The 24906-nt window shown below is 59.3% G+C and overlaps 1 protein-coding gene and 1 non-coding gene across 2 annotated transcripts; both read left to right on the forward strand.

The window, feature by feature from the left end:
- Positions 1 to 395: 395 nt before the first annotated feature.
- MYH7 (myosin heavy chain 7) lies at positions 396 to 21406 on the forward strand. The gene is made up of 40 exons (XM_051822674.2): positions 396 to 598; positions 1801 to 1856; positions 2324 to 2532; positions 2837 to 2980; positions 3237 to 3393; positions 3494 to 3521; positions 4054 to 4162; positions 4243 to 4335; positions 4437 to 4500; positions 4827 to 4925; positions 5164 to 5267; positions 5844 to 5982; positions 6072 to 6190; positions 6289 to 6438; positions 6683 to 6853; positions 7387 to 7696; positions 7954 to 8021; positions 8289 to 8376; positions 8920 to 9037; positions 9170 to 9293; positions 9546 to 9682; positions 9850 to 10105; positions 11138 to 11380; positions 11568 to 11744; positions 12616 to 12761; positions 13405 to 13495; positions 14258 to 14647; positions 14844 to 14970; positions 15205 to 15323; positions 16326 to 16522; positions 16980 to 17163; positions 17306 to 17471; positions 17615 to 17739; positions 18231 to 18539; positions 18762 to 18965; positions 19063 to 19188; positions 19280 to 19555; positions 20399 to 20494; positions 20599 to 20733; positions 21267 to 21406. Exons 3-40 carry the CDS (start codon positions 2332 to 2334, stop codon positions 21282 to 21284), a joined length of 5808 nt encoding a protein of 1935 aa, XP_051678634.1. The 5' UTR covers positions 396 to 598; positions 1801 to 1856; positions 2324 to 2331; the 3' UTR covers positions 21285 to 21406.
- MIR208B (microRNA mir-208b) lies at positions 16667 to 16723 on the forward strand. The gene has a single exon (NR_162581.1). It is a non-coding gene; the product is annotated as a microRNA mir-208b (primary transcript).
- Positions 21407 to 24906: the final 3500 nt, after the last annotated feature.

The raw sequence follows: 24906 nt of genomic DNA on the forward strand, positions 1-24906 counted from the left end.
CCTTAGCGAAGCACTCTCCCTCCAGCTGCCCCCCTCCAGCCCCTGGTTCTGCCCTGCCCTCCCTGGAGCTGAGACTTAGTCCCTTTTCCATCTCACAGTTGGATGCAGGCTCCAGGCCAGGAAAGCAGGGAAATTTCCCGTTGCAGAAACGAGGCCAGGTCAGCCTTGGAGGCTGGGGGCCTAAGGGGCAGCAGCATGAGGGGCCCACAGTGCCCTGTGGGAGAGCCAGGGCCTGCCTGCCTGAGGTCACACTGGTGGTCCTGGTCAGTTCCCTCTACCACAGGCAGTGGAATGCGAGGAGATATTTTCTGCTGCACGTTGAGCCACCCCGCCCCCTGGAACTCAGACCCTGCACACCCCATGCCATAACAATGACGACCACTTCCAATTGTTTCCTGGCCCGAGGGGGAGGGGAGCTCTCTGGGAGGGGGGGCCCTGGGGGAAATGCTTCCAGTGACAACAGCCCTTTCTAAATCCGGCTAGGGACTGGGTGCAGGTGGGGGTGGGGGCGCCCTGCTGCCCCATATATACAACCCCTGAGGCCAGGTCTGGCTCTCAGCTCTCTCCTGCTCTCTGTGTCTTTCCTTGATGTTCTCAGGTAGGAGCGGGGAGAAGGGGGCTCCAGGTTAGGAAGGGGCTCCCCCAGGAACAGCAAGCTTCATCAGGGCTTTGTGCAGAGTCCCAGGTCCGGTTGTTGAGCACACGTGTGCAGGTTACACACCCGTGGATGTGCCACTGAGTGTGACGCTCCTGTATTCCCTGGGGAAGGTGTCTGGGTCTGAGAGTGTGGGAACCAAATGAATGAGTATGTGTGTGTGTGTTTGTGTGTGTACAAGCATGTGCAGTCGGCAGGTGAGGGAGGGGTGTGCCTCACTGTCTGACGCAGCGAGTATTGATGATCGTGCCTGAGTACGAGCAGAATCTTTTGGGAGTGGGGGGGAATGGTGTAGAATGATTGTACAGGAAGTGTGGACGCTTCCAAGCTAGTCCTGAGAACCATCTGTCCATGCACATGGAGGGGCTTGCCTGTGCGTCGGGAGTCACGACCGCTGTCGTGTGCGTGCCCCCTGCAGAAGGCGCTCCCAGGCATGTGGGTGTGGGGCTTGGGTCCTTCTACACTAAAGCATAGGCAGCCACATGAGCCTGCGTCCCCCCACCCAGGCACATAAACATGCGGCTCCATAGGGTACCTTAGGGGGCGGGTTCTGTGGCCCAGGAGGCGGCCTCTGTGTGTGTGAGACGTGTGCAAGAGCAGGCACGCATGGTCATGGGGGAGGTGCAGGGTGCTCAGCTGTGTGGTGGGTGTGTCTAAGAGAGGACACCTGTCGTGTCCACAAAGTCTGACAATGAATGGGCCAGAAAACAACTGGCTTTGGAGTGGGGAGAGAGGGGCTTGAGGCTCAGCTCTACCACTTACCATTTATGCTCTTGAACAAGCAAATCCTGTCACCTTGGTTTCCCCGTCTGATGCATGGGATGAGAACTGAGAGGAGAGTTTGTGGACTGCACAGCACTGAGCAAGTGTGACCATTAGCTGTGTCCCAGATAGTTCAAAGCAAGTCTCACTAGAAGGCTATGAGCGTCTCCCAGGAGTGCGGAAACCTGTTAGAACTGGTCCTTGGGGCAGCAGGGAACAGAGCTGGGAAAACAAGATGGGAGCCGGGAAGCTGACTTCCAGTTCCAGCTGCTGTTTAGGTCTGGGGGAGAGCAGATGCTGGGAGACAGTCGGGGGAAGCGGGAGGTGGCACGGGCTAGGATGGGCCGCAGCCTGCTCTGACACGGCCTCTTCCCTCTCCCCAGGTCCCCCGCAGGCCTGAGTCCCCTTCCTCATCTGTAGACACATTCGAGAAGCCAAGGTAAGAGAAGCTGAAGGGAGAGCTGCAAAGACTGGGCGTGTGAGTCCTGAGGCCAGGCTGTGGAACCCTGGCTTCCGTCCTGCCTTGGTGGGGACATCCTAGGTACCAGGAGCCCCTCACTGTGACTAGTGAGGGATGCAGGGGCAGGCAAGGGTCAGAGGTGGATGTGAGCAGACTCTTGCTCCTCCCAGAAGCTCAGAGGGTTCTCCCCCCAACCCCCACTCCCACCCCCGCCCCCGCCTTGGGGAGCCTCAGCCAGAACCAGTTAGTTGCTCCTTCCTCCATGGTGGGCTCGCAAAACTGCTCTTCCAGTAATAGGACAAGCTCAGACAACGGGGACTTGCTGGGGACACGGGTGACCCCTGAATGCAGAGCTAGGTTTTGGGGCTCCCACCGAAGGGAAGAGCTCAGGGAGGGGAAGGCAGAGTGGACAGATGGGAGGAACCAGCTTCTTCCGCTCACTACAGGTACAGCCATGGGGGACGCGGAGATGGCCGTGTTTGGGGCTGCCGCCCCCTACCTGCGCAAGTCAGAGAAGGAACGGCTGGAAGCCCAGACCAGGCCTTTTGACCTCAAGAAAGATGTCTTTGTGCCTGATGACAAAGAGGAGTTCGTCAAGGCCAAGATCATGTCTCGAGAGGGTGGCAAAGTCACTGCTGAGACCGAGCATGGCAAGGTGGGTGGCAGGGCTGGTGTGAGACCACCCCAGACACCTCCCACCCCTGGGGCACCCAGACAGGGGTACACGCAGGACCCACCCCACAGAGACCTGAGGATGGTCCAGCCCTCCTGTACTTTCTGATAGAGATCCAACCTCTCCAAAGACCCTTCCAATTCCCAACAGCCAATCTCTCCCCTGAGATCCTGGCTCCCTCTCTCTGGAACATCATTGCCTTGCAAATCTCTCAATTCCTGTCCCCGCTGAGGGAGGAAGGAGAGCAGAGGCTGACGGGGGGGACCCCCTGTGGGGGCTGTTGCAGACGGTGACCGTGAAGGAGGACCAGGTGATGCAGCAGAACCCACCCAAGTTCGACAAGATCGAGGACATGGCCATGCTGACCTTCCTGCATGAGCCTGCTGTACTCTACAACCTCAAGGAGCGCTACGCCTCCTGGATGATCTACGTGAGTGCTCCTGCCCACCACAGGGCCTCCCCTCCAGGATGAGCTGCGTGAGTGCCTGCACGGGCTCTCGTTCTGAACCCAGGCGCTCCAGGCCTGAGGCTTCCACTCGGTTCCAACACCCAAGGGGCTGGCCAAACACACTGAGTGATTTGGTGTTTTCCTTTCCCTTCTTCCTCTCCTGGGTTCTCTCTAACTCTGAACGTCGCCACCCCTTCACCTGCATCCCTGTCCACTCACTGCTCCTTTGCCCCTCCAGACCTACTCGGGCCTCTTCTGCGTCACCATCAACCCCTACAAGTGGCTGCCGGTGTACAATGCAGAGGTGGTGGCCGCCTACCGGGGCAAGAAGAGGAGCGAGGCCCCGCCCCACATCTTCTCCATCTCTGACAACGCCTATCAGTACATGCTGACGGGTGAGCCCGGAGCCCCCGGCCCTGTGACCCGCCCCCTGACCCCATCACCCAGCTATGCCCTTGGCCCTGACCTCACTGCCTCTCCTCCTTTCTCTTCCAGATCGGGAGAACCAGTCCATCCTCATCACGTGAGTGTGGCTCCTGCCCTGTTCCTTTCCAGAATCTCCCTGCCTCGCCCCCAGCCCTCAGCAGGACCCCAGGCTGCAGCACAGGGGTCCGCTTCCCTCTCCGCCTCCCCGCCTGTCTCTGCTTCTCTGACCGTTACCTTCACTCTGCTTTTTTCTGCTTCCCACTCTCTTATTTCTCCTCTCCCTCACCTCACTCCCTGTCCTTTAATTCACCACTCATTCTCCTGAGTGCCCATGTCTTTGGGGAACCTTTCCCATTCTTCCAGCCCCACCTGTTCTTTCCCAAAACCCCAGGCCCATCTCCTGCAACTGACCTTGCCCAGTCATGCACAGGCTCAACCTGCCCCAATGCAGTGTCTCCCCCTGGGCTCCTTCCTGGGCAGTACCCCTGGGTGTGCCATATAAGACAGATGCAGCTTTGGGGTGCATGTTACCTGGCAGCTCCTTGCTGAGGGCTCCTGCTGTCAGGTGGGACCAAGCATTCTCAAGCAGTGTCGTTCACTGCCTCATGAGCCCATGGCTGCCCCAACAGCGGAGAATCCGGGGCGGGGAAGACAGTGAACACCAAGCGTGTCATCCAGTACTTTGCCGTCATCGCCGCCATTGGTGACCGCAGCAAGAAGGATCAGACCCCAGGCAAGGTAGGCCTGCTGTCCTCCAGGGGCCTGCCCTGCAGAAAGGGAGGGACGTGTCTCACCTGCCATCCTCTGGACCCCTTCAGGGTACCCTGGAGGACCAGATCATCCAGGCCAACCCTGCCTTGGAGGCCTTCGGCAACGCCAAGACCGTCCGGAACGACAACTCCTCGCGCTTCGTGAGTGGTCCCTGACCTGGGCTTGGGATCCGGGCTGGCTAAGGGGTGGCCTCCAAGGGGAGCCTCCCCCTACTCATCCCCACCGTCGCCCACCTCTCCAGGGCAAGTTCATTCGGATCCATTTTGGGGCGACCGGAAAGTTGGCGTCCGCAGACATAGAGACCTGTGAGTGCCGTGAACATGAATGTGCAGGCCCTGAGCTCACCCTCGGCCCCAGCCGCCCTTCCTCCTCCCCCTCCCTCTGTTTTTCTCCTCTCTTCCCACCTCTGTCTCTGTGTCTCTGCCTCCAGATCTGCTATTTGTCTCTCTCTGGGTCTTTCTCCACCTCTGTCCCTGCACGGCTGTGTGTCTCCTCTGCTTCCAGGTCTCCGTCTCCCTCTCTGTGCCTCCTCTCCTCCTTCTGCCTTTGATTGCTACACTTATCATTCATTTTCCTTCATTTCCTAAATCCTAACCTTTTCTTCCTTTCCTTTCTCACCTCCTGTTCACAGATCTTCTGGAAAAATCCAGAGTTATTTTCCAGCTGAAAGCAGAGAGAGATTATCATATTTTCTACCAAATCCTGTCTAACAAAAAGCCTGAGCTACTGGGTGAGTCAGAGCCACCAACTGAGACCAGCTGTCTCCATGGCAACCGGGCCCCTCCACCTGCGGCTGGATGCTGCTGGCAAGCCCTGCGTTTACGGCCCTACTGCTCTCAGCCCTGTGGGATGTGGACCCAGGTCCCGCCCTGCCCGGTGTTCTGCCCTGGGCTCTGCCCTGGGCCAGGGGCTGTGGCAGGCAGGCCCCATGTGTGTCAAATCCCAATCCCATTTCCCCTCCCCAACAGACATGCTGCTGATCACCAACAACCCCTACGATTACGCGTTCATCTCCCAAGGAGAGACCACGGTGGCATCCATTGATGACTCCGAGGAGCTCATGGCCACCGACGTGAGTGTGTGCGACCTGTCAGGAGGGCACGCGGGGCACAGGGCCAGCTCACCCCTCCAGGAGCGCAGCTAAGGCCCTGGGTGCCTGTTGTGTGCCAAGTACCATGGCCTCACTTAAGGGCCAGTGTATGCCCCGTGACCAGGGTGTGCTGGGACGTGGGGGAGACAAGAGAGGCCTGACCAGTATTCCGTGTTCAGTCTAACTGGAGAGACCTACAAGCTACATATCAGAGAAGCACGCAAGGCACCACCAAGGGAGAAGAGGGGCTGGGGCCATGCAGATGCCCTGGGGTGGGGGCAGGCATTTAGGTGAAGACCAGACACAGGCAGGTGAGTAAAGCCAGGCTGGGAAGATAAGCGGTCAGCCAGAGCAGCCGCGGGGACTGCGCGGCCGCTGACAGCAGGGCTGAGGCAGCCTGCACCCCACCCTGTGCTCGCAGCTCCTGTCTTGGTTTCAGAGTGCCTCTCGGAGCCCTTGGGCACTAAGGAGACAAGTTCTCTCTCCAGCTTGCAAGCGGTCTCACTCACCTGTCACTCTTCCTTTTCTGGGATCCTCCAACTCGGGGCTTGCCCACAGAACGCCTTCGACGTGCTGGGCTTCACTCCCGAGGAGAAGAACTCCATGTACAAGCTGACGGGCGCCATCATGCACTTTGGAAACATGAAGTTCAAACAGAAGCAGCGGGAGGAGCAGGCGGAGCCAGACGGCACCGAAGGTGCGTGGGGCAGCCGTGAAGTCCCCGAGGGCCACCTCTGCCAAGCGGTCATTCCTTCACCAACGGTGCCTTCTGCTCTTTGCTTCCAGAGGCCGACAAGTCCGCCTACCTCATGGGGCTGAACTCCGCTGACCTGCTCAAGGGGCTGTGCCACCCTCGGGTGAAAGTGGGCAATGAGTATGTCACCAAGGGGCAGAACGTGCAGCAGGTGGGTCATCTCCAGGAAATAAGTGGCAGGTGGTGGGATAGAGCTTAGTCATTCTTCCCAACAGCCCCACTCAGCTGGGTCGCCCCCTTATCTTTCAGGTGGCATATGCCACTGGTGCGCTGGCCAAGGCCGTATATGAGAAGATGTTCAACTGGATGGTGACACGCATCAATGCCACGCTGGAGACTAAGCAGCCGCGCCAGTACTTCATAGGCGTCCTTGACATCGCGGGCTTTGAGATCTTTGACGTGAGTCGAGGGAGCCCTGGGAGTGGGGAGGATTCAACCACCACTTAGGGAGGCCCAGCTGTGGGCCGGGCACTGGAAGGCAGTGCAGATGGAGCAGTGACAGAGGCGGTCGGCATCCCTGTCTTCAGGGGCGGATCTGCTGGGAGGGGACAAACCACACCCCTGCATGGCTCGGGTACAGCTCAGCTCCATGCCACAGGGACACCCACCCCCTGACCGGCTCCCTCACCCCCTCCCTCTGCAGTTCAACAGCTTTGAGCAGCTTTGCATCAACTTCACCAACGAGAAGCTGCAGCAGTTCTTCAACCACCACATGTTCGTGCTGGAGCAGGAGGAGTACAAGAAGGAGGGCATCGAGTGGACGTTCATTGACTTCGGCATGGACCTGCAGGCCTGCATCGACCTCATTGAGAAGGTGCCACCTCGGCCCCCAAACTCTCTATCACATCTTCCATGGATTCCCCAGACAAAAGAGCAGCCCCTCTCCCTTCCAGGAAGAAGGATCTGGATAACAGAGGTGCAATTAAAGAGTCCCAATCCTAGTTTCGAGAACCCTATGTTTTCCTGACCACCCAGGACAGGGCAGGCTGTGGAACAGCTGGAGAGGGGACACATGGATGAGGACTGTGGATGCCTGCAGGATAATTCCCCCAGCAGCGACTGCTGGCCCTGGCTTATGTATTCAAGGAGTGGGAAGTGTGATTAGTGGTGTAGGTGGTTAGGTTTTCAACCTCAGCATCTCACACCAGCCACATTCTCAGGCCGACATAGTCTTCTACCTTGGGAAGGCTTGAACAGATGCCAGTCAGCAGATAACCACACTCAGAGCTGAGCTTCATACACTTATGCCCAAAGGGTATCTCCATGAGCAAAGCTGGACCCTCGAGCAGACCCCACTCACATCCACCTGGGGGATCACACTCGGTGACACTGTCCTCTCACCCTCAGCCCATGGGCATCATGTCCATCCTGGAGGAGGAGTGCATGTTCCCCAAGGCCACCGACATGACCTTCAAGGCCAAGCTGTATGACAACCACCTGGGCAAGTCCAACAACTTCCAGAAGCCACGGAACATCAAGGGGAAGCCAGAAGCCCACTTCGCCCTGATCCACTACGCTGGTACTGTGGACTACAACATCTTGGGCTGGCTGCAGAAGAACAAGGACCCTCTCAACGAGACGGTGGTGGCCCTGTACCAGAAGTCCTCCCTCAAGCTGCTCAGCAACTTATTTGCCAACTACGCTGGGGCCGATGCCCGTAAGTAGAGACAGGGCCCAGGGCACCCTACAGCGGGGTCTCTGCCATGGCTCTGAGGCTGCACCCCACCACTTGCATGCCAGGCGGCACCCCGAGGCTTGTGGAGTCCACAGGATGGGGTCAGGGGAGGAGTTGAGACAGCCACCTTGAAGGTTCCCATCTAGAGGCCAAAGCCAGCCAGGTGTCCAGAGAGGCTGTGACTCCGCGCCTTGGGCCCCGCTGATGCTTCCTGTCTTGACTCCCTCCCCTCCCCACAGCTGTGGAGAAGGGCAAAGGCAAGGCCAAGAAAGGCTCATCCTTTCAGACCGTGTCAGCGCTGCACAGGGTGAGTGTGCGCTCCTGGCCAGCCCGGCTCATCCCTGACTCCTCCCTCTCACAGTCTCCCCTCACCTCCTGCCCACCTCATCTCCCTTCCGTTTCCCCGCCCGCTATCTGACCTCTGTCCTCGGCCCTGTCCCCCCACCCCAGCCTTCCTTCATCTCCTTAGCCCTCGGCGCTCTCCCCACCCCCCTCCACCTCCCTCTCTTCTCGTTTGCTGACTTCTCTTCCCTTCACTGTTCCTTACGTCTCCCTCTTCCTTTTCTGGCTGCAGGAAAACCTGAACAAGCTGATGACCAACTTGCGTTCCACCCACCCTCACTTTGTGCGCTGCATCATCCCCAATGAGACCAAGTCCCCAGGTGAGCCCACACTCCGAGACGCCACCACCACGGGGCCACTTTCCCAGGCACGCCTTCGAGCTCATCTCTTGACATACCCCCTCATTCGATGACATTCTTGTCCTCCTGTCCCCAAGGAGCTCTCCCATATACCTCCTGCCTAACACTGGAATGTGGCACTCAGGGACTTGTAGGGCACTGTGATGGCGTCACCTCATCAGCGACTTACATCCCTCAATAAGACATATCTGGATTGTCCACACATTCCAGACTGAGGGGGCAGAGGTTCAGAGACCTGGGTCCAAGGCTCAGCTTTGATCTTGGTCAGCCTAGTGACCCTGTCCTGGCTACCACTTACAATAATAGGTATAAACTATATAAAATAAGGCATGTGGAAAGCCTTTGGGTTACTCCTGTGGCTAAGGGGGAAAAAATGAAACAAATAGAGGGTGAGTGCTCACTTGCTGAGGTTACAGGCTAAAAGGCAGTGGATCCTGGATCCGAACCCAGAACCTTTGGCTCTCAGCCTAGTGCTCTCCTTACTCACCCCCCCTCCTGCTGCAGGGGTGATCGACAACCCCCTGGTCATGCACCAGCTGCGTTGCAACGGCGTGCTGGAGGGCATTCGCATCTGCAGGAAGGGCTTCCCCAACCGCATCCTCTACGGGGACTTCCGGCAGAGGTGGGCACCACCGGGGCGCAGCAGGGCTCAGGGGACAGGGGTGGGCTGGGGTGGGGGAGGGGCGTCTGCAGGTGGGCCTGGAAAATCCTGTAGGCAGGGGAGAGGGGTGACTCCAGGCATTTCCCTCTGCAGGTACCGCATCCTGAACCCAGCGGCCATCCCCGAGGGCCAGTTCATTGACAGCAGGAAGGGGGCGGAGAAGCTGCTGAGCTCCCTGGACATTGACCACAACCAGTACAAGTTCGGCCACACCAAGGTGAGGAAAGGCAGGCGACAAATGAGTGATAAAAGGAAAACATCTCTTGTCCTGGACTGTTCACCTCGCTCTGCCTCTCCTTTTAATGGTTATCTCTGGAGATGGTGGAACCACGTGCTGCCCTCCCCGTGGAACAGGCAGCACCCTCCTCTCCCCTCCCATCCTAGCCCCCACTGCTTGGACCTGTGCCCTCCCACCATCACCCTCCCTACTGCCCCTTCCAGCCACGCCCCACACGCACCTTGTCTGCAGGTGTTCTTCAAGGCCGGGCTGCTGGGGCTGCTGGAGGAGATGCGGGACGAGAGGCTGAGCCGCATCATCACACGCATCCAGGCCCAGTCCCGGGGAGTGCTCTCCAGAATGGAGTACAAGAAGTTGCTGGAACGCAGGTGAGAGGGCTCGTGAGGAGGTTCCCAGCCTCAGCGGAAACAGCTTTTCAAACAGAGAGAGCCGCTGGCAGGGGCTCAGGAGGACGTGGGGGTGGGGCTGGAGGTCGGAGGGCTCCCCCGCCCCAGCAGGCTCTCTCACCGCCGCTCCTCCTGCCGGGCCCCCGCAGGGACTCCTTGCTGATCATCCAGTGGAACATCCGGGCCTTCATGGGGGTCAAGAACTGGCCCTGGATGAAGCTCTACTTCAAGATCAAGCCCCTGCTGAAGAGTGCAGAGACAGAGAAGGAGATGGCCACCATGAAGGAGGAGTTCGCGCGCGTGAAGGAGGCGCTGGAGAAGTCGGAGGCCCGCCGCAAGGAGCTGGAGGAGAAGATGGTGTCGCTGCTGCAGGAGAAGAATGACCTGCAGCTCCAAGTGCAGGCGGTGAGGCTCCCAGTGGCTCCCAGCGCCGGGGCTGCTCCCGCACCTCCCCCACTCAGGGCCCACCAATGGTCCCCTCCCATGGAGGAAAGGGAAGCGTGGAAGAATTAGCTTTTTAAGGCACAAGCTTCCCACCTGGGTCCAACCTGGTTCCGCAGCTCAATCATTTCCTGACCTTGGGAGAACCAGGCATCATCTTGGAGCCCGCATTTTCTCATCTCCAGACGGGGAATAAAGTGGCCTAGTCCTTGGCTCCCTGCCGCCCATGTGGTAGACCCCAGGTGGAGTTCTGGGCTCCTGGCTTCGGCCTGGCCCAGCCCTGGCTGTTGCAGGCATTTGGGGAGTGAAGCAACAGTTGGAAGATCTCTTCCTCCCCAACAAATAAATACAATGTTTTAAAAGTCACTCATCTTGGCCGGCGCCGCGGCTCACTAGGCTAATCCTCCGCGGCGCCGGCACACCGGGTTCTAGTCCCGGTCGGGGCGCCGGATTCTGTCCCGGTTGCCCCTCTTCCAGGCCAGCTCTCTGCTGTGGCCAGGGAGTGCAGTGGAGGATGGCCCAAGTGCTTGGGCCCTGCACCCCATGGGAGACCAGGAAAAGCACCTGGCTCCTGGCTCCTGCCATCGGATCAGTGCAGTGCGCCGGCCGTGGCGGCCATTGGAGGGTGAACCAACGGCAAAGGAAGACCTTTCTCTCTGTCTCTCTCTCTCACTGTCCACTCTGCCTGTCAAAAAAAAGTCACTCATCTTACTAGATGGTAAATATACAAAGTGCTTGGCAGCAGAGAATGCAGTTCTCTTTGGTCAACGGAGGAGCATGAGGGAGAGGCCCAAATAGAGACATCGGGTCCCCTCTGCCCCTCCCCACAATGCTCCCAAGTCACTCCGCCCTCGGATGCACCCCCCACCCCATCCTTCAAGGCTCTTCCCACCTGCAGTGTCCTGGAGCTCCGGTCCTGTTGGACAGGATGCTCTTCTCCCTCTCTCTACCTGCAAGGCCCAGGACCCAGCCCCCTGAACAGCCCCTCCCCACCAGGAACAAGACAATCTGGCTGATGCCGAGGAGCGCTGCGACCAGCTGATCAAGAACAAGATCCAGCTGGAGGCCAAGGTGAAGGAGATGAACGAGAGGCTGGAGGACGAGGAGGAGATGAACGCCGAGCTCACCGCCAAGAAGCGCAAGCTGGAAGACGAGTGCTCCGAGCTCAAGAGGGACATTGATGACCTGGAGCTGACGCTGGCCAAGGTGGAGAAGGAGAAGCACGCAACCGAGAACAAGGTGAGGGCAGCACCCTCTGCCTCCAGACGGGGGCTCTGCAGGATTCCCAGACCACAGTGACCTTGCCCCAGGCCAGCCCTCTCAGGATCCTCGAAGGAGCATGGTCCTTGGCATGGAGGTCCTCACAGATGATATCTCTGGGCTGGTGACCTTTGGGCCTAAAGCGGATGGGTCTTCGGGTTGGCAGGTGAAGAACCTGACAGAGGAGATGGCTGGGCTGGACGAGATCATCGCCAAGCTCACCAAGGAAAAGAAAGCTCTGCAAGAGGCCCACCAGCAGGCCCTAGATGACCTTCAGGCTGAGGAGGACAAGGTCAACACCCTGACCAAGGCCAAGGTCAAGCTGGAACAGCAAGTGGACGATGTGAGTAGACTGAGAGTTATGGGATCTAGCTCTCCTGTGTCCAGCTGTGCTCGGAGGTGGATGTCTGCATGCAGGTATGTGTGTGTGTGTGCGTGTGTGCATGTGTGTATGAGTATCTGTGTGGGTGTGCGTGTGTGTGTGTGTGTTGGAAGTGGGTGTTCACTTTCCTGATGGCTTCCTAGAAGGAAGCTGAGCAAAAAGAAAGGGGAAGGATGGTCCATTCTGCATTGTTTCTAACCTCGTGGGTACGATTCACAGTGGACACGGGCTTGCTTATTCAATTTAGGTTCCAGCCAGGATGTATTTCTGCCACTGATCACAGGATTTAGAGGGTCACACCCTAAGAACAGGAGACACTGCTGTGGGAACTGCATGAGGCTCTTCCACAAGGACCTTTGAACTTCCGGTGTTTTCGACAGGATCTGGTCCTGCATGATCCTCGTTCTCCCAGAAGTAGCCATCTCCACTGAACCACTTAGCACTCTGCGTTGTCGTTACTTAGGAACTGTCTCAGCCATAAGCCTGGGTGCTCCTTTTAGACGGGACCTTGGATTTATGCGATTTTGTGTCTGCAGTGCTTGGCATAGAGCCTGGTACCAGTAGGTGCTTAGAGGATGCTGAATGAATGAATGAACAAGTGCAGCTTTGGGGTTTCATCCCACAATCATTTACTCACGTATCAGATATTTGCTGAGCACTCTCTCCACGCTGGGCTCTGTCGCAGTCCCTGGTGACATTGGGTCCACTCTGGGGCAGGTTCCACCCTGGCTAGGACTCTCCTGGGATTCCTCAGCCCTGGAGTCACTGAGTATAAAGTCACCAAGTCAGATACTTGGCCCCACTGGGCATGACCGGCCCCTTTCTCTGCCAGCTGGAGGGATCCCTGGAGCAGGAGAAGAAGGTGCGCATGGACCTGGAGCGAGCCAAGCGGAAGCTGGAGGGCGACCTGAAGCTGACCCAGGAGAGCATCATGGACCTGGAGAACGACAAGCAGCAGCTGGATGAGCGGCTGAAAAAGTATAGCATCCCCTGCCTGGCGCCCTCCTCCTCCCCAGCCAGCAGCCTGTCCTGCCCATGACGGTACAAGCTGACCCAAGACACGCCCACGGCAGGCGCCCCACCAGCCTCCGTAAGGCGAGGCTGAAATGGTGCACACAGGCCTCTGGGAAAAGGGCCTTTTGGGTTTTTCACAGACAGCTCAGAGGACCACAGAGAAACCGGCTTGCCCTTATGCTCCCAAAGTGGAGGGGTCAGGCCTCGTCTTTGTTCTGCTTCACCAGAGATCCCCCTTCTTAGTGCACTTCCTCCAAACCACATACACCCGCCTTCCAGACTTGGTGAGCGGTGAGCTCCCAGAACCTGTTTTGACCATCGAGGATCTCCTGGGCCTCTGCAGTGATCTAGTCCAATGCCCTCATTTTACAGATGAGAAAACAGGGACCCAGGAGGGGGAAGTCCTACAGAGCTCAGATCCCACCACTCTACCTTCTTCTTGGACAGCAATGCTAGGGCAGTAGTGACACCCTCTGGGATCCTCCTATACCCCACAAGCTGCTTTTCTGATAAAATCCTGCTCTTTGCTCTATTACCATTTCCAACTGCTGGTGCACCTCTGAACCCGCCCAGCCTCCCCTGCCTCAGCCTCCCTCCTTCCCCACAGGAAAGACTTTGAACTGAATGCCCTCAATGCAAGGATTGAGGATGAGCAAGCCCTGGGAAGCCAGCTGCAGAAGAAGCTCAAAGAGCTTCAGGTAAGGTCCAGGAGTCCCAGCCTGGGCACCGGAGTCCCTGGAGGGTTCTCGGCTGCCCTGACCCCTCCTCTGGAGCACTTTGTCCCCAGCATTGCAAGAGCTTGCTGTGTGTACATGCAGGGAGAAGCAAAACTAGCACAGTATCTGACCCTAACCTCCAAGAGGCGTCAGGTGATCCAAGGATGACATAGAAAGAGGCATTGAGAGGTTATAGGTCCAGAGGGCAGAAATTCCAGTTTCTTATCTCAGGTCTGCTTCAGCTGGGGGACCACAAGGAGCCCACGCCAGATTTAGGGGGTCTCCGTACCTCCCCTGTCCTCTGGTGGCTTGCAAGGTCCCTTCAGTGCTGATGGTAATTCAGTTCTTATCACTGGACACTGTGGTAGGTCCTCCAGGCGTTAGCTGTCCAGTTAGATGGACACGGTCTTGTCATCGTATGCTTTTTTATGTTTTTGCTTTGTTAATTTTTACCATGAAGCTGCTTAAAATATGCCTAGACCACAGGTCTGTTTGTCCCTCTTCAAAAGTAAGCTTCATCCACTCTCCTGCCAAGACAGAGAATGGATAATAATCCTGCCTACGGGAAGGCTGCCTTGGCTGTTTGACCCACCTTCCCCAAGTGCTTTCATTTCCCCTCTCCACTGGTAGAAGTAAATGGACCCATGCTGCAAACAGGCCAGCAATCCTGTAGAGCCCTGGCCTGGGAGCTCCAAGGGAGGAGGGTGGGCAGTGGGGTCCTGAGCCCTCTGTGCCCCGGCCCAGGCCCGCATCGAGGAGCTGGAGGAGGAGCTGGAGGCCGAGCGCACTGCCAGGGCCAAGGTGGAGAAGCTGCGCTCCGACCTGTCCCGGGAGCTGGAGGAGATCAGCGAGCGGCTGGAGGAGGCCGGCGGGGCCACGTCCGTGCAGATCGAGATGAACAAGAAGCGCGAGGCCGAGTTCCAGAAGATGCGGCGGGACCTGGAGGAGGCCACGCTGCAGCACGAGGCCACGGCCGCCGCCCTGCGCAAGAAGCACGCGGACAGCGTGGCCGAGCTGGGCGAGCAGATCGACAACCTGCAGCGGGTGAAGCAGAAGCTGGAGAAGGAGAAGAGCGAGTTCAAGCTGGAGCTGGATGACGTCACCTCCAACATGGAGCAGATCATCAAGGCCAAGGTGGGCCAGGCGCGGCCCCGCCCCTCCTCAACCCCCTCCACCCACCTCCACCCACCTCCACTTCCTGTTCACATCTCTGCCTTGGTGGCTCATTTTCCCACTGCCCTTCCTCGACCAGGTCCTACAACCCCTCTTCCTTTCTACTGTAATTGTCCCTCCTGCCACCAGTGTAAAACCCTCCTCCCTCCTCTCTCAGGCCAACCTGGAGAAGATGTGCCGGACGCTCGAGGACCAGATGAATGAGCACCGGAGCAAGGCGGAGGAAACCCAGCGTTCTGTCAATGACCTCACCAGCCAGCGCGCCAAGCTGCAAACCGAGAATGGTGCGCCTACAGCTGGGGCTCCTTGGGCCCACTCTGGTTCCCCTGATCCTCGAAGCCATCCCCTCAGCCTTGAGTGCTGGCCTGCACGTGCGCGCGCACACACACACACACACACACACAAACACACTCTCTCTCTCTCTCCCAGAGAATGGGGCCAGATCGTCAGCGCTGGGGTTGGGGGTGGAGAGGAGGGACTGACCTCCAAGGGTTGAATGTTCCTTGGTGCTTCCCCAGGCGAGCTGTCCAGGCAGCTGGATGAGAAGGAGGCGCTGATCTCACAGCTGACCCGGGGCAAGCTCACCTACACCCAGCAGCTGGAGGACCTCAAGAGGCAGCTGGAGGAGGAGGTGAAGGTGAGGCCCGGACTTGGGACAGTTGGCCCGCACAGGAAGGACACCCGCTGGCTTTGCGCCTTCATCACTTCCTCTCCTAAGATTGAGCCTGCTTGTCATCCGTGGTTCTCCAGGAATTCCAGGAAGAATAATAGCCCAAGCCCTACCACATGCCTCCGAAATCTGCTCTGTAGATACCTTACTGCTGCCATCCCTGAGTGGGAGGCCGAGGGGGAGGGGGGAGAGGACACACACTAGGAAGGCTTCGGCTGGGCACAGGTATGGGACACAGGGACTGCACACGTGGCTCCTGGGATTAGCAGGTCAGCCTGAAAACCAGAGACAGAGACTAAACTCGAGTCTAGTTCCAGCACATGGCTGGGCTCCTGAAAAAAACAGAAAAAAACTTGAACTTAAAATATTGCCACTGAAGCAGGTATTTAGCCTAGAAGTTTAAAACACTTTGGTCTCAGGTCAGACTACCTGGATTTGGTTCCCGGCTCAGGCTCTTGACTCCAGCTTCCTGCTAGTTCATACCCTGGCAGGCCACAGTGGTGGCCCGGATAGGTGGGTTCCTGCCACTCATGTGGGAGACCTGGGTTGAGTTCCCAGCTCCAGCTTCGTCCCAACCCAGTCCTGACCAATGCAGGCATTTAGGGAAATAATCCAGCAGATGGGATCTCTCTGTGTGTCGCAAGTAAATAAATAAGTAAAACAAAACCAATACACCACCCCTCAACACCAGCTCACCCCTTACAGACTGGTGGCCTTGGGGACCTTTGGCTCTCTGACCTCTGTTCCCCACTGTAAAATGGCAGTGATGATAATAACTGCGGCAGTGGGGACCATTGGGCAGCACTGTAGTGGCATTCTTTGTGTTTCATACCCAGTAAGCCATCCCACTGGGGACCTGGATGTAGGTGAGGCCACAGGAGGCTGTTGAGATCAGGCTGAGGGGATGCCAAGGCTTAGGACTGCCTATGGAGACAGCTGACCCAGCCCCTGGCGCCCGCCTCTCCCCAGGCCAAGAACGCCCTGGCCCACGCGCTGCAGTCGGCCCGCCATGACTGTGACCTGCTGCGGGAGCAGTACGAGGAGGAAACGGAGGCCAAGGCGGAGCTGCAACGTGCCCTGTCCAAGGCCAACTCGGAGGTGGCACAGTGGAGGACCAAATATGAGACGGACGCCATCCAGCGCACCGAGGAACTGGAGGAGGCCAAGTGAGTCCCAGGCACTGCCTCTAGCGGAGACCCTCCAAGTAGCAGTGGGCCCCGCCCCGTGCTCAGTGGATCCCATGCGCGCAGGATGCTTAGCTAGTGCCAGCCAATGCCCCGCCCTGGCCCCACTTCCTTCTCCTCTCAGGGAAGCTTTTTGCTCGCATTATGTTTCTCATCCGAATATAAGACGAACAAAAGGTTTGTCTGAGAGCAGAGAGCTCCCACCTGGGGCAGGGCACTGTGGCAGGGGGAGGGGCAACACAGAAGCCCACGTCTTGTCCACGGCCACAGCCAAGAGGCTGGCCCAGGGGCTGCAGGGGGCCACCGACAGCCCTCCTGGCTTCCCCAAAGATGTTTCTGGGTTTCCAAGGCTTGTTTTCTGCAAGGCTTACAGTGCCTCCTCTTGTCCAACTCCACACCCTCCATCCTCCCCACCCTCTCCCACCCTCCTCCTGGGCAGGAAGAAGCTGGCCCAGCGGCTGCAAGACGCCGAGGAGGCCGTGGAGGCCGTCAACGCCAAGTGCTCCTCACTGGAGAAGACCAAGCACCGGCTGCAGAACGAGATCGAGGACCTCATGGTGGACGTGGAGCGCTCCAACGCTGCCGCCGCCGCCCTGGACAAGAAGCAGAGGAACTTCGACAAGGTGGGCCCCGGGGTGGGGCTGCAGCCAGCGCACAGGCCCGGGCGGGCGCTGGGCATCGGGGCCAGGCCAGGCCCGTCCTCCCTGGAGGCGGGGCTGGGACCAGGGGCTGGGGGTCCCGCACTATGAGCCTGGTCTGGGGCAGATCCTGGCCGAGTGGAAGCAGAAGTACGAGGAGTCGCAGTCGGAGCTGGAGTCCTCGCAGAAGGAGGCGCGCTCCCTCAGCACCGAGCTCTTCAAGCTCAAGAACGCCTACGAGGAGTCCCTGGAGCACCTGGAGACCTTCAAGCGGGAGAACAAGAACCTGCAGGGTGCGCTGGGGGCCGAGGGGCCAGGGAGGGGTGGTGGCAGTGGCCCCATGTGGTGGCACTCAGAGCGGTGTGGGAGAAGAGGCTTGCTCCCCTACCCTGCTGGACCAAGCCTCCCTGACCGAGTCCCCACGTCCCCCACGCAGAGGAGATCTCCGACCTGACGGAGCAGCTGGGCTCCAGCGGGAAGAGCATCCACGAGCTGGAGAAGATCCGCAAGCAGCTGGAGGCCGAGAAGCTGGAGCTGCAGTCGGCCCTGGAGGAGGCTGAGGTGTGTGCAATGCATGGGGGTCTGGGGGAGTGGGGGAGGAGCAGGGGCCCGTGAAGCTCAGCTCTAGGCTTGGGGTCCTGGTTCTCATCTCCCCTTTGTTCTATTTGCTGTCCCATCCTGAGAACCTAGGACAGTGCCTGGTACCTCATAGTCGCTCAACAAACACTTGTGGGAGTGAATGAATGAGCTGTCCGCTCTCCTGCTCTGTCTCTGCCTGTTTCGGCCGTCTCCGATGCCCCTGTTTCCTTGGCAACACCTCTCTCTGCATTTTCCTCTTTGTCTTTGTAACTGGTTCTCCCCCCTGAGGGCCTGAATCACCTTCTCTTAGGTTGTGTTTATTTTCCTTTTCAATGCTCCTCCTCCTTCTGCATCTTGGAGCCATTTGCACCAAGCTCCAACTCTCTGCATCCTTGGCTCATGGACAGACCCCTGCCACTGTGCTATGCCCTGACGGTCAGTCAGCCTCACCCTCCTCTCCCCACCCCTGCCAGGCCTCCCTGGAGCACGAGGAAGGCAAGATCCTCCGGGCCCAGCTGGAGTTCAACCAGATCAAGGCAGAGATCGAGCGGAAGCTGGCGGAGAAGGACGAGGAGATGGAGCAGGCCAAGCGCAACCACCTGCGGGTGGTGGACTCGCTGCAGACCTCCCTGGACGCAGAGACGCGCAGCCGCAACGAGGCCCTGCGGGTGAAGAAGAAGATGGAGGGCGACCTCAACGAGATGGAGATTCAGCTCAGCCATGCCAACCGCATGGCTGCCGAGGCCCAGAAGCAAGTCAAGAGCCTCCAGAGCCTGCTGAAGGTATGGAGACTCGGGGCCAGAGAGGGAAGTGGCCTGCACGCGGCCTGGCTGAGTGGCAGCGTCCCACAACAGGCACCAGACCTGTCCTGGCCCAGAGCCTTAGCAGACACCGCCAGAGGGCCCCCTGAACCAGCGCGGAGGGGTTTCCTCCCACATCGCCGTCCATAAAACGGCGCTGTGAAGGCCAGCTCCCTACCTCACGCCCATTCTCCCGGCCCTCAGGACACCCAGATCCAGCTGGATGACGCAGTCCGGGTGAACGACGACCTGAAGGAGAACATCGCCATCGTGGAGCGGCGCAACAACCTGCTGCAGGCCGAGCTGGAGGAGCTGCGGGCCGTGGTGGAGCAGACGGAGCGGTCTCGGAAGCTGGCGGAGCAGGAGCTGATCGAGACCAGCGAGCGGGTGCAGCTGCTGCACTCCCAGGTGAGCAGCTCCCCTGCGCCTTCCTGGAGGCCGCAGCAGGTGAGGTTTGGGAGCCACTCTGGGGTGCTCAGTGCTTTGCCTGCTCCTCTCGCCCCAGAACACCAGCCTCATCAACCAGAAGAAGAAGATGGACGCGGACCTGTCCCAGCTGCAGACGGAAGTGGAGGAGGCGGTGCAGGAATGCAGGAACGCCGAGGAGAAGGCCAAGAAGGCCATCACGGACGTGAGTCCCCCACCCCGCCCTCCCGCGCCAAGGGGCTGGCCGGTGTGTGAGGGCCTGACCCCAGCGTGTGCCGCCCCGCCCCCGCGCGCAGGCCGCCATGATGGCGGAGGAGCTGAAGAAGGAGCAGGACACCAGCGCCCACCTGGAGCGCATGAAGAAGAACATGGAGCAGACCATTAAGGACCTGCAGCACCGGCTGGACGAGGCCGAGCAGATCGCCCTCAAGGGCGGCAAGAAGCAGCTGCAGAAGCTGGAGGCGCGGGTGCGGGAGCTGGAGAACGAGCTGGAGGCCGAGCAGAAGCGCAACGCGGAGTCGGTGAAGGGCATGAGGAAGAGCGAGCGGCGCATCAAGGAGCTCACCTACCAGGTGCGCGCGGCGCGGTGGCTCCCTCTGGCCAGGACCCTTGCAGCGTGGCTGGAGCCAGAGAGACCACCTCCACCCCAGGGGAATGAAGCGTCTGCTGTTAGTGTCTCCTGGGGCGAAGGTGGGAGTGTGGCCGTTGACCTCTGACCCTGACCTTCAGGCTCCACCTCAATGTCCACCCTCAGCCTTGGTCCTCCCTGAGGACACACCCGGGGCTCCAGACGGTGCTCACCCAGCACAGGCCACCAGCAGGCAAACGTGCAGCCACGCTCAGCCCCCAAAGACACCAGAGCCATTCAAACAAATCTCAGAACATGCCAGCTGGCCAGGGCAGTGTTGACTTGAGTTTTCTGTGGTGTCTTCTAGAATCAGACTGTCCCAGGATGTCACCGTCCCCCTAAGCACACTTTGTCCCTCATCCAGATCAAGTTCATGCAGTCTCCATTGTAGTCCAGGAAATTCCATCAAGCTCACAGCCCCAAAGTCACTCCCAGCACGTGTTGGGCTCCAGATCATGGGAGTTTATCCTCCCTGGGCCTCAGATCCTCAAGGGACTACCCCCTGCAAGAGCGCGCGCGCGCACACACACACACACACACACACTCACACACCATTCTGTACCTAATTCCAGGAGTGCCATCAGCTCCTTGGACTCATTCCTGGTACACATTATCTAAAATACTACACTTCTGGGGGTTTGAAATACAGAGATCAAGTATTGGTTGAGGATCATAAATTCAAACTGGGTCAGGATATGAGATGCAGTGTAAAGACAGGAGAAGCTAAGGGGCAGAAAACAGCCCCATGACTGGGCTGTGTTCACTCCCTCCTACCCCTGACCCCCAGACGGAGGAGGACAGGAAGAACCTGCTGCGGCTACAGGACCTGGTGGACAAGCTGCAGCTGAAGGTCAAGGCCTACAAGCGCCAGGCCGAGGAGGCGGTGAGTGACCCTACTGAGGACGAGGCCTGGAGCCGGACAGAGGAGAGCCAGTGCTGAGCGCCAGGGGCCCCTCTTACTTCATGCTCCCACCCTCTCCCTGACAGGAGGAGCAGGCCAACACCAACCTGTCCAAGTTCCGCAAGGTGCAGCACGAGCTGGATGAGGCAGAGGAGCGGGCAGACATTGCAGAGTCCCAGGTCAACAAGCTGCGGGCCAAGAGCCGCGACATCGGCACCAAGGTGGGCTTCGCTTGTCACCCCCACAGCAGTCACACCTGCTCTGTCGGCCTCAGTCCTGGCACCCAGCACCAGGGATGTCTCCTTCTCACTTATACCCCATCGATGACCCCCAGCGCCCTAGGGAGCAAGCTCATGGTGCTCTCTGGTTGCTGAGATCTCTCCAGCCTAGGGTGGTCAGCAACGCTAGAAGACCCTGGAGTGTCTCCACCCTGTGTGTCCCACTGTCCCTCCAACTGCTAGCTTCCACTTCTGGCCTACCCAATTTTGGCCTGCATGATCGTAACTCAATTCTAGAGTGGACCCCCCCCCCCCCAGAGGATCCCTTGTCCTCACCCAGGCAGCTTCTCTCTGGCCAGCCCAGAGCCCTGCCCTCTAGAACTTGCCCATCCTTTCCAGACCCTGCCATCACCACGGGGTTCCCAGTAGTCCACACAACTGGGCTTCACCCCACCAGGTGCCCCAGCTCAACTCTGTCTTCTGTCCCAGCACCCGCCCACCTTCCCAAAACTAACCGTGCTCTATTTCCTTCCCAGAGCTTGAATGAGGAATAGCCTGGTGACGCCTTGATCCGCCCAGCCCTGAGGACGACGCCAGTGAAGTCCCTTGTCTGGGAGCTCACATAGCAGCAGCCCCTTGGGAAGAAGCAGAATAAATCAGTTTTCCTCGAAGCTGAGATCCTGCCTCCAGACTCTTCTTCACTGCCTGTCAGCCCTGTGGGGGTGGGGGTCCAGTGGGTGGGGCCTTGGAGTGGGAAAGGTGGGAGAAATTGGTGGAGGGTGGGTCTTTAGGGCATGAGGGGCAGCTGCAAGGGCCAGACCTAGGAGCTTCCCGGGATCCTGTAGGGTCTGAGCCCTCTGGGGAGCAGCCATGGTCTTGTGGACTCTCTTTACCTGCTCCGGCCCAACATAACACAGAGGTGACCCGTCTCCTCACAGCCCTCTCCTGGCTCAGAGTTTATCAGAGTTCAAGATTTAGGCAAACCTGGGCCTATCTACCATGGACATCCACCCCCACCTCACTGATAACACCCAGCGCCAGGGCATGGGGAGGTCTGGTATGAAGGGGGCTGAACAGTACCCTTTCTGCAACCTCTGGGGTATGACCCACGAGGGCAGGTGAGGCAAAGGTGTCCTGAGCCCCAGCCCCAACAGTCTCAGAGGACACAAGCCCTTCCAGATGCAGCCAGTGGCTCCCCCCGCCACAGCTAGGAGCCGGGCACCCCGTGCACACCTTCCTGTCACCCTCGGCTCCCTCCAGAGCCTGCAGCCCTCCAAGCAGGTGTCCCTCCCTCCTCCCCACATCTTCCACTGTAGCTTCCATTCCCAAGACTTTCCTCCTCTGGACATGTAGGAGGATGGCATTCTTTGGCCCATTTATGGAAAGCCATCTCAGACGGGCAGAAGAGAGCCTGGGGAGGGTCACATGTGAGCAGGACTCTGGGCAGGAGAGGAAAGACATGTCCCCAGAGGGCTGAAGCCGGGGCAGCAGCAGCTGGGGTGGGGTGGAAGAAAGGGCAGGTTAACCGCCCCCCCCCCCCCTGCAGTGACAACTCAGCCCCTTGGAGTGGCTGCCACAGCTGGGCTGCCAAGGGTAGGACTGGGGCAGTGGGATGTGGAGGGCAGGGCCTTGGGAGACTGTGGGACTGTCCCCCACACCCCATCCCAAGAACCTGAGTGGCCCCTATTCAGCCCCCGTCTGAAGCTCGTCCAAACCTGCCACACACACCGACGCACAGCCCTGTTCCTGCTGCACACCCTACTCTGAGTGGCAGCCAGAACAAGGGCCTAGGCCAGGCAGGAGGGGATACCAGTGGCCGAGCACAGCAGGAGAGGTGAGGGGAAGAGAAAGGAAACAGGGAAGGAAGGAGATACCCAGGGCAGATGCAAAGGACGAGCAGGCGTGGGGTGACAAGCACACGGGAGGAAGCCGCCGGGAATGAAGAGGCCTCCTAGACACACAAGCCCTCACACCCACCTCCCTGCACGCCTCTCCTCCCTTCTCCCTCCCCACATCATTCCCCTTCCCAGGAGCAGGTTCGGAGATGAAGGAAGAGGTGGAGGTCAGAGAGGACACACTTGTAGGGAAGCCCAGGGGTCTGAGCAACCACAGTGTGCAAGACAGCAAGAGAGGGAGGTGCTGGGAGAGTGGACAGCAGTGTCAGGAGAGGCCTGGAGAGCCGGGCCCAGGAGAAGGAGAGAGAAGGAGAGGCCTGGCCAGGGAGCCCTTGAGAGGGAGCCTGGGACAGAGGCACCTGCAGAGCAGAGGGAGGTGACAGTAGGGGAAAGGACCCGAGTCACCTTCAGAGGTCAGGAGAGTCTGGAAAGCAGAGGAACCAGGGGGTGGAAGGGAGGTGGCCAAGGAGCCCGGGGCAGGATGAGGAGGCAGAGAGCTCAGAGGAGACAGAGCCTTAAGTCAGACCCAGACCCAGGCTCAGGCAGACCCAGGAGAATCCGAGGCCAAGTCTGCCTTTGAGACCGGGAACCAGGCAGGGGGAGAGGACACAGAGACAGAGACATGGGGAGGCAAGCAGGAGAGGGGCGGCAAGCCCTGCCTCCCTGTCCCCCTACCTTTGGCCAGAGTATCCGTCCCGTGCCCTCACACTCCAGGGCCTCCAGCAGAATGCGGAGCTGATTTGGGTGGCAGTGGAGACAGCGTGGACAGCAGAGGTGTATGGGAACGCCAGGACAGAGGAGGGGGCCCAGGGAAGGAAGAGGGCAAACCAGGCCAGACCGGGCCCGAGCCCAGAGCCAGGCTAACCCCTTCCTTCTACCTCCTTCCCTAGGAGGGCAGGCACTGCCTGCCCACCCCTCAGCCCCGCCCCCTACCACCTCTCCCAAGTTTGGTCTGCTCAGGGCGCAGGGTTCTCCCGAGGACAAAGCCTGGTCTTTGTCACCTGGACCTTACCCAGGCTGACCTGGTATTCCAGCCCCTTATCAGGTCCCCAGGGGGATGGGAACCAGGCAGTGACGCACCAGGCCACGGGATAACCCCCAGCTTGTGCACTGGGGCCTCAAGTGACCTAGAGCTAGAGACAGGTGGCCTGCATCCCCTGAGGGCAACGGTTTGGCATGTGCACCTGCAGGAGATGGGAATGGCCGGTCAACTCAGGTCCCTCCAAGGACACTGAGTCTGGGGTCCAAGTCCCCCAGAGAGAGATGTGTCTCTGAGCCCCGTAATAGGCAGCCAGCATCCTAGGGGGCTGACAACCTTGGGGGGAACCCCATCTTCACGGCAAGTGCTCCCACCCAGAGAAGCTGACCCCTGCCTGTCCTACCCACCTCCACACCCTGGAGCTATATCGAGAGGTGTCAGTGGATAGGGGTGGGAGGGGAGCTGAGGCAGTATTCTTGGGTGTGAGGGTGTGGGGGAAAGCCAGGGCAGGAGAGTCTGGCTTTGTCTTCTGAACACAATGTCCACTTAGTCACAACAGGCACGGCCTGTTGAAGACCCGACACCTACCGCCTCTGAGAGGGGACAGCCTGCAGGATGGAGGAGGAGTACCTTGAGGGCTGGGGTGCTTGAGGACCCCCCCCCAAAGACAGGCATGGGAGTGTGAGCCTCAGGAGGGGATAGCAGGCTTCTATCTGGGAAGGGGGCAGACTACAGAGCCCCCTCCCCCCAACCCTGCACCCCCCTGCAGCCCTGTGGAACGCAGAGCCAGAGCCCAATTGGTGTAAATCCCCAGGCCTGTCTGGCGCCCCAGCCATCCTCGGCAGCACCTGCACCCTCTGGCAGCCTGGAGAGGCGGAAGGGAGCGGCCCCCACCCCCACCCCTGCTCCCTCAGGCCCGGGGATTAGTGCAGAAGGTGGCAGCAGGAGGGTAAAAGCCTTTGCGTGCAGATGTGAGCATCGGCCTGCTGGAAAGCACGCAGGGATCTCTGTAAGCTGAAGTGTGAAATCTGCATGTGTGTCTGGTCAAGTCTGCACGCGAGGGTGCTGGACCAAGGGTCTGTGCGCAGGTGTGCCTGAGGCAGCGTGGAGAATTCCTTCCACTGGGTGATGGGTTTGCATGAGGGCCACTGTATGGGGAGCACCGGGGAAGTGCTGGGGCTCCAGATGCATTCCCAAGCAAAGCAGCCTTGAGTCCTCTGTCAGACACCTGCCTGGGAATAGAAGCCCAGGCACAGCGTGTGTGCAGAGTTGGGGCAGGACAGAGAGGGAAACTGAGTCTGG

Source organism: Oryctolagus cuniculus, chromosome 12, assembly GCF_964237555.1.
Source record: "Oryctolagus cuniculus chromosome 12, mOryCun1.1, whole genome shotgun sequence".
Taxonomy (NCBI): domain Eukaryota; kingdom Metazoa; phylum Chordata; class Mammalia; order Lagomorpha; family Leporidae; genus Oryctolagus; species Oryctolagus cuniculus.